The sequence below is a fragment of the Aristolochia californica genome, unplaced genomic scaffold (assembly GCF_029961685.1).
Source record: "Aristolochia californica isolate CCGP_79_NKW_82.1479 unplaced genomic scaffold, dmAriCali1.0.hap1 SCAF_128, whole genome shotgun sequence".
Lineage (NCBI taxonomy): Eukaryota > Viridiplantae > Streptophyta > Magnoliopsida > Piperales > Aristolochiaceae > Aristolochia > Aristolochia californica.
Window position 1 is genome coordinate 22501 of NW_027181802.1, and position 9147 is coordinate 31647.

At 45.6% G+C, this 9147-nt stretch overlaps 1 protein-coding gene across 1 annotated transcript; it reads left to right on the top strand.

Annotated features, from left to right (window-relative positions):
• The first annotated feature begins 2410 nt into the window (after nt 1-2410).
• On the top strand, nt 2411-7182 carry LOC137947561 (small ribosomal subunit protein uS2m-like). The gene is given in 2 exon segments (XM_068793361.1): nt 2411-5721; nt 5724-7182. Coding segments are annotated over 2 exon segments (648 nt in total). The 5' UTR covers nt 2411-5117; the 3' UTR covers nt 5768-7182.
• Nucleotides 7183-9147: the final 1965 nt, after the last annotated feature.

Sequence of the window (9147 nt, forward strand, 5' to 3'; positions counted from 1 at the left end):
TGGTTTTAAAGTGAGAACTTTGTGGGAAAAGCAACCAACCTCTAGGATCCGGGTCACCAAGTTGGTATGGAAGAACTGCAGCTATAGGGAAATCCTTCTCTATATAAGTTCTCGGACGAAAGGAGATTAACGAAATACGTAATGGCATGGCTTCCCTCTTAATGTCCTCATCTTTCTCAAGCAGAACTCCCCTACTATCCAACAGAGAGTTAATTTAGTTTCGGTTCCTCCTAGCTTTAAGAGAGGCATGGAAAAACTTCGAATTTCAATCCCCTCACCCCTTATTTCTTTTTTTAAATCAAAATAGGGCTAGATACCAATTGTTGCGTGCTTTTTGCTTCAATAAGATCTCTTCATCAAGGAGCTTTTTTGAGAGCTTATCTTTAACCTCCCTTTCGGCTTTAGCAAGAGTGAGATCACGAGGATTGCAACCTAGCTTGGATGGTCTTTAGTTTCCCCCGAATATTGGCAAGGCTAAACTCAACCCTTCCGAAGGAATTGAAGTTCCAGTCAAAAAGAGCATTCGGTACATTCTTCAACTTCTGAACTACAACATACAATTGGTTTCCCCACACCTCCTCGGCCCAAGCTTTTTCAACAACTTCTCAAAATGGGGCTTCAGTGAAAATTGATCCACACCACATATTGTGGAACTTGAAAGGTTTCCCTCCGGAAGGCTTTTAGTTTCCACACTTCACGATGATAGGGGAGTGGTCCGAAATCCCCGGATTCAAGAAAGAAGCTTCCGAGCTGTTGAACTTTTGAATCCACTCAATATTCACCATAGGGTAGGCGCGCTAAATCATTATGCTTTTCTCACCTTCGGATTTGTTGTTCCAGGAAGACAATCCCGACCATTTCAAATCAAAGAGACCAGCACTATCCACACAAGCACTAAATTCATCCATCATTCCCGAAGCCACCCTTTCTCCACCCACCTTTGAATGGTGATTAAAAAGTAGATTTCAATCCCCCATGACGATCCAAGGAGCATCCACCCTAATAGAATAGAAATCGACCAAATTTGCTGCCACAATTCCCTTCGGTCGATAGCACTAAACAGCAAGCAGAAAAAAGAAACTTCTCACGAGTACCCAGCCATTCTCCTTCACAATGAATTATCTGCCGAGCCGAAAAAAGTTCGCGCACAGACACAAACTTTGGGTGGAATAGAACCCATATTCTGCCCCCAATCGCATGGTCATAATTTCAAACTCTTTCTGATACTCCGCCCATTTGAGCGGCAATACGAGAAGCATTCGGCTTTTTCACAGTAGTCTAAAAAAAAAAGAACAGAAACTTTATACATTGCAATAAAGTCCAAGATTTCCGTGTGGCAGGCTTGTTGAGACCCCGCACATTCTCACGGAGATGCGCTAGCTGAATCATGGCAATTATTTAGAGAGGGGGTTGGTAGCACAGCGAGCTACTGCTGCACACGCACAGAGCTTACTCAAGCCCCTTTACGCGGGCACTCGCTAGCTAGCGCACAAGCCCAAAGTCGCAATAGAGCTTGAAGCGCCTATTGCTACTTTGGGCGTAGCCCCTTTACGCAATAGAGCTTATAAAGCGCCTATTGCTACTTTGGGCTTGTGCGCTTGATTGTGCGAAGCGGGCTTGAGCGCTTGCTCAAGCCGCGAAAGCCTGCGAGCGAAGCAGCGAAGCGAGCTTTCAAGCGCGAACGCCAGCGAGCGAAGCGCGGGTGCCACTATTCCTACTTTGTGCCCTTTGGGCCCAAAATAGAAAGAGGGGGGCACTGCTACTGCAACTGAAGGGCTTTGTCAACCGCCTTCTTTTGAAGCTGGGGGGGAAGGAATGGATTGGAATGGGGAGGCATCGAGGTCGAATTGAAGAGGTCGCTCTCAGGTGGGGGAAAAGGAGGTTCCTCAACCCCCGTCTGCAGCTTATATGGAGGATGGCATTCCCACATAGTTGTATGTTGGGGGTGTGGCTTGAGAGGAATCGGAGAGTCTTTCAGGAGAACTAATCCCATCCGGCTTTGTTATAGTTCAAAAAAAAACCGTGCTCGGCACTATACTGTCGTGACGGCATCTCTTCCAATTCCTGATAGGCTTCTTCATACATAGACTGAAGAAATGCACTGCGGCCTAATTTCTTCTTCTTAGGAACTTCCAATCCTTTATTCGGTAGTGCTGTGACATCAAGTCGGCCGGAGTTAAGAAAATCATCCTGATCGTACGCCTCCTTAGCATTTTTGATAACCTGTTCCGGTCATAAGTTTTTCGCTTCGACTGCAAGATTCCAGAATGTCTTGTTGCACTTCCGGAAATTCGACGCACTGAAATATCTTAGCCTGGAGCAGAGTCTGCTCCAATTCTTCGGACTGAACCTCTTGCCACATCGTCTTCAGATAAACATAGGAAGGGAAAAATCAAAGGATATTCGCTCTCGGATAGGCGTCGAGGAGGTAGTCCTAGCTCTATTCCTCGGTGCCATGATAGAATTGCCAAGAAAGAGAAATTTCCTCCTAAAAAAGGTCTCTTCCTTCTTGCAACTCGTTTACCAGGAAACAGCTCGTCTTCTCTTTCAATTCAAAAAGATGCTTTAGAATAGAAGCATCTCTCGTCATAAGATAGAATCGGCGTCGCACGTGCGAAAGGATACGACGCATGCGGGTGGTCACATCTCTTAATGAAGGGTTACGAAGAATGATTGAGGAGTCTTAAAGGGGGTAATTCATGCTAATAACTCGGGAAATTAAGTGTGTTTACGACGAATAGAATAACGGAAAAAGATCTCGGATAGAGGTGGATGAAATAAGAAAGAACGGTTGGTTTCGGAACAATGGTGGGAACTAAACATTGTTTAGACGGGAACAAGTGTGTGTTGTTCACTTTGTTAAAAAACTCACACAGGAAGTGGTACGGAAGGCACGGACAGGCTTTAACAAAGACTAAAAAAAGACGACGGAATTCCGTCGTCGGTTACATCTTCCGTTTAGCCAAAAATCTAAATTATATAATATAATAAATAAGACATTTATATTATATTAAAAAATGCTTTTCATAATAACTAGAATGGAGCCGGACTACATGTATTGAGATAAGGGGGGGACACCTTCTTTCGAGAGACATGGCCCACCTTGAGGGGGTTTGACGACCATTCACACACCTCTTAAGACAAAAGTCTTTTGTTACTAGTCTTTTTAGAACTCGTGAGATAGATAGACCTTCGCTAGACAACTACATTACCTTTTTCTTCTCGGTATATATATGCACATTCAAAGTTGCTCCTACTAATATAATAAGGGAGTCAAACTTGTGCAGCTTAGTCACACGTGCCAAGTCAACGACCAAATCGGTTTTGTACTTTGAACGTGATCGATCTAAGCCAAACTAACTATGGTGATAACAATGCTAGAAATTTGGAAACGACTTACAGCCAAAAAAAAGTGTGAAGATCTCATGGTAAGAGAAGATAGAAGGTGCTCGTGCACGGACGCATGGGACTTCCCGTCAAGGTGGCGAATGGGTTCTTGATTGGATGAGCAAGCGCTGTCCCTTGGGGTCTGGTAAATTGACCAAAAAAAGTACTTCTTTGCGATCTACTACTACTACTGTAGGTTTGATTCAATCTAAGGCAACCTTGCTTAGATCTCCGGATCGTATAATAGTATGGTTGGATTTGGAGTTTTTTTTTCTGTATTTGCGCTATAGATATTTGAGAATTGCCATACGTATGATCCGCCTATTCTTATTCTTTTTTGAATGTCATTTTATCATCGTCTAATGGCGTTGATAGCACTCGGCTTTCAATTGCTATACCGACCGTTTTTGGTTTTGAACCCAGTGAGCGGAGCGCGGATGCGCTCGCTCAAAGCGCGAAAGCCTGCGAGCGAAGCAGCGAAGCGAGCCAGCTTGACTCCATAGGGGAGCTTTCGCACACGCCCGCTTCGCACACGCCCAAAGTCAAGTAGCAATAGTAGCCGTGCGAGCCCCTTTACACAATAGGGCTTGAAGCGCCTTGTAGCAATTTGGGCAAGGCACACGCCAACTTCGCACACGCCCGCGGGCGTGTGCGCTTAGCTCGCGGGCGTGTGCGTATGGCAGCAAGTGCCCTAAGGCTTGTGCGCTTTCTGGCTCGCTTCGCTTTTCTCGCTCGCTGGCTTTCGCGGCTTGAGCTTGCTTGCGCACAAGCCCCTTGTAGTAAGAGGCGCCTACGGCTCTCTTACTACAAGGGGCTACGCACCTTGTAGTAAGAGGAGGCCTATTTTGGGCGCTACGGCTTCTTTTTCAGCTGGGGCTTGCTCGTGAGCGCCTAGCGCGATACGGCCAAAAAGCCGTATCTTGCTGGCCCATTATCTGACTCGCTTCTTTGCTGCCAGAGCGAGTTGGAGTGGTAAGCTTCTGCTCTTTTTCCGCCTACTCATTCTCCTTCTAACAGGAGGATTCGAAGGCGGTTCTTTCGGTCCTCCCTCGCGAGTCGATCTCCATTTTCCCCCGACAGACCATGTTATGGGGGGAGATGGAAGAGGAGGAGGATTGGATGCGGGCTCATCGAGCTCCAGACCTTTCCCTCGGGGGGAAATAGATCTCAATATCCCTGCAGGGGAGGGGGCTATTCCTGCAGGGGGGCCCCATCCCGAGCAGCCTTGCTTTGATGACTTTGAGTCGCCAAGGCGGCAAGCAGAAAGCGAAGAAAGAAGCGATCCTCGATATTGCGTTGCGAAGCGCTTAATGGTCTTTTGGGGGGCGCCCGCCAAACCTGATTTTCTTAGGCTGGCGACGGAGACATATCATTTAAAAAAGCTCATCCTCAGAAAAATGGAAGACCTGGACGGAAGTCGCTTCTGGCTTAAGGAAGGAGCGAAGTTCGTTCGTAATCCTGGTAAGGATGGAGAATATACAATTCCCACCCTCCAAGCAATCCTAGAGGATCCGCAAAGGAAGGGTGCTGCTAGCAGGTACTTTCACTCCTTCCGCAAGGCCAGGAGTGATTGGGATCTGTTTTATTCAGATCACATGGAATAAGAACATAATACTAATCCATGTCTCACACGGCCAAGGAAGCATCGTTTTTTAATTCTTACTCGGCGAACCTATTCTCTTCTCTACTAAACTAACCACCTGAGCCAACTCGAGAAACGAAAAAAGAAAATGACAATCCATTCTATTGTGATTCAAAAATTACTTAGTACGAACGCACATCTAGGCCGTCGGGTAGCTGCTCACCATTTCAAAGTCTATATCTGTGGTTCCAGAAATGGAATTGCTATTCTCGATTCAGACAAAACACTGATAAGTTTACGAAACGCTTGTCATTTTATAGGATCTCCCATTCGTCAAAAAGGCCGTTCCTTCTTTGTAAATACCAATTCGTTATTCGATGAGATAATGGAACAAATGGCGACGAAAATCGGCTGTATCAATGATTCTCAATGGAGGATCGGGGGTTTTTTGACCAATTGTTCAAGTCCGAAAAAAATCCGTTCGAGAAACAAGAAGAGAAATTTCGGGTCGAACCAACAACCAGATTGTGTAGTTATTATGGATGCAGATAGAAAGTCCTCGGTCATACTTGAGGCGGATCGATCACAAATACCTATTGCATCTTCAGTGGATTCTAATATCCCATTGGGATCCTATAAAAGAATCACTTATCCCATTCCAGCGAATGATCCTATACAGTTTGTATATCTATTTCGTAATTCGATCACGAAAACTGTTCTTCTTGAACGGGGAAGAATCGTTGCGATGAAAGAGACTGCGGGAGAAGAAACAACTCATCGATCGACCTTTTCCAATAAGAATTTGTTTGAGTCGATCGGTCGAGTAGTCAAATACCAAGCCAAGCTAGGGGGGAGCTGAAAAACTGCAAGTGCCCGCGGGCTGCAGTGCCCTAGGGCGAATAAAGTTCCCCTCTTGCTACCTTGGGCGTGAGCGCTAGCTAGCTAGCGCGCAACGGCTTTTCAGCAGCCAGCAAGATACGGCTTTGAAGCCAGCGAGCTTCTAGCGCACAAGCCCCAAGCCTACAATTGCAATAGGGGGCCTTTAGGCCCCGCACACGCCCCTTATAGCAATAGAGCGAGAAGCACGCGTACAGGGGCTTTCAGTACCTGATAGCAAGAGTGCCTCTGCAGCGCACACGCCCCTTTACGCGGGCACCGCACTTCGCACACGCCCCTTATAGCAATAGAGCTTGAAGCATGCTACCTTGGACGCTTATAACAATAGGGCACAATAGGGCTGAAGCACCTATTGCAATTGTAGGCTTGGGGGCGTGTGCGCTGCAGCAACAGCAGGGGCCTAAAGACCGCCTATTACTACTTTGTGCTCCGCCCCTTTACGCAATAGAGCCTACGGCGCCTATTACTACTTTGTGCTCCGCCCCTTTACTACAGAGAGCCTACGGCGCCTATTACTACTTGGGGCTTGTGCGCTAGTATGGCTCAATCCGTAGGTCAGGGCTCCGCTCACTTGCTGGATTGAACAATAATTGTACGACTTCGGGCTGGGCTGGATGGAACAAGTGCCGGCCTAGCTCAATCTTCGTACACAGCAGCCAACGTCCCGGGGCGGGGCGCTCTGACGATGCGGAGAGCAAACAAAGGCGAGTTTGCTATTATGGACGGACGAAAAGCTGCAACAAGCAAGACGGGTGGCTACCTGCAGTGGGACCACGGCACGGGGGGATCAGGGGCAAATAGGGATGGACAGCTCTTTGAAAGCGCCTCATCGGAACAAGAGTACAACCAATTCATAGAGGATTTCCGGGAAGTCGAAAGACTCTTTTCCTTGTCCTTTCAAGGGTAGATATATTCTTTTGTCGGAACCCTATTATCCTTTGACGGGCATCATCCGTCTTCGGAGGTTGTTCATGAAATCACTGATTCCGTTCTGGAAGATGTGATGGAATGGGAAAGACCAGGCTACAGGGCTGCCCACCACCCTAGCCTTTGGGAGGAGACCGATGAGGCACAACTCGTATTGGAGCATCTGTATGAAGAAAGACAAAGTAGTTATATATACACAGAAAGACAGAGAAGGGTCATCTAAACAAATCCACTTTTCTGTACTTCTTGGTATTCGTCCTTGATTTCTTCATTCGGGTAGCCATCGGAGACAAAAGGCAAAAAAATCTCTTGTGGCTGAATCCCTATTCTATTTGAATTTCTCCAACATTCCACGTTCCCGAAACGGATCCTATCAAATATTTCACATTTTCGATGATCATCTCTATTTCAGGTATTCGGGGAATCCTCCTTAATAGACGAAATATTCTTATTATGTCAATGCCAATTGAATCAATGTTATTAGCTGTGAATTCGAACTTTTTGGTATTTTCTGTTTCTTTGGATGATATGATGGGTCAATCATTTGCTTCATTAGTTCCAACAGTGGCAGCTGCGGAATCTGCTATTGGGTTAGCCATTTTCGTTATCACTTTCCGAGTCCGAGGGACTATTGCTGTAGAATTTTTAAATTGCATTCAAGGTTAAACATGACTACTAGAGAGTTACCAAATACGAAGTTCTGTTCTCGTTTCGTTCTCTTCTTTCTTTTTTTGACTTGGCAGGGGCAGGGCCTTTCTCGCTGGGCGAGCGCATCCGATTCTATAGTCCTGTCCTAAACAACTTCCCGTTTAGTTGCTGAAAGATAGATGCTGGTTTCTAAATGAGATTGACTTCGTTGGATATGCTGGATAGAAAGATGCTATTTGCTGCTATTCTATCTATTTGTGCATCAAGTTCGAAGAAGATCTCAATCTATAATGAAGAAATGATAGTAGCTCGTCGTTTTATAGGCTTTATCATATTCAGTCGGAAGAGTTTAGGTAAGACTTTCAAAGCGACTCTCGACGGAAGAATCGAGGCTATTCAGGAAGAATCGCAGCAATTCCCCAATCCTAACGAAGTAGTTCCTCCGGAATCCAATGAACAACAACGATTACTTAGGATCAGCTTGCGAATTTGTGGCACCGTAGTAGAATCATTACCAACGGCACGCTGTGCGCCTAAGTGCGAAAAGACAGTGCAAGCTTTGTTATGCCGAAACCTAAATGTAAAGTCAGCAACACTTCCAAATGCCATTTCTTCCCGTCGCATCCGTCTTCAGGACGATATAGTCACAGGTTTTCACTTCTCAGTGAGTGAAAGATTTTTCCCCGGGTGTACGTTGAAAGCTTCTATCGTAGAACTAATTCGAGAGGGCTTGGTGGTATTAAGAATGGTTCGGGTGGGGGGTTCTCTTTTTTAAGAATAAAGAAGAAGAATAGAATCTAATTCATGTTTATGCTAACAGAAGAGCGGATCCAATACCCAGACTACTTCTTTCTCAGGAAGTGCAGCAAGCACATTTGCAAGAATCTTTGCTGGATCAGAAACTGAATTGGGACCATTTGTACCTTTATCTACATCAGGTTCGGTTGCTCCAGGAAGCGCAGCATTTCCTTGCTACTAAAGCAAGGCTCATTAGTGTGGCCCTTTCTTCGAAAAAATCTGCTTTTTCATTTGAAGAGAATCGGCCATGTCCACGCCCAGAGAATGATCCACGTCCTCGGCATCGGCAACAAGTGATGCATCAAGGAAATTCGACTTCAGTTGAGGCTGATAACAAAGTGCTCTTATCCCATTCTTCTGTTTCTTCTCGAGGCCGAGTTTCTTCTTGAAGCAGCATAGCTAGAATGGATCGAATAGGTGGAAGAGATTTTCAAGGTAGCACAACCAACAAACATGTTTTAATACTCTTATTTTAGACCAGCCAAGAATGCTAAGACCTTCCTTTTCTCATCCTCTTTCTCTGGATGCGCACACAGATTTGTCTTTAGGGCTGCAACAAGAGGCTTGACACATCTGATCGGTCCCAGATTCGTTTCAGCTTAGAGTGATAGGCTTGAATAGACAGATCCCCCCTGTTTAATATTTCGAAGCTCTTGATCTAGCTGATATAGACGAGCTCTATTTTTCTGGCAATACAGTTAATTAATCCCACACTTCTTTTGCCTTGCATAAAATCTTGGATTCATTCAGGAGATATAGCATTCGAAAACCACGAGAGAATTAATGCGTTAGTGCTGTTCATATCAGCAACCTTCTCTCCATACTTCTCATCTGATGCAGGAGGAGAGACTCATCGACGATTTAGTAATGCCTTCCACTGATGAACATCTTCATAGTTTATGCCCATG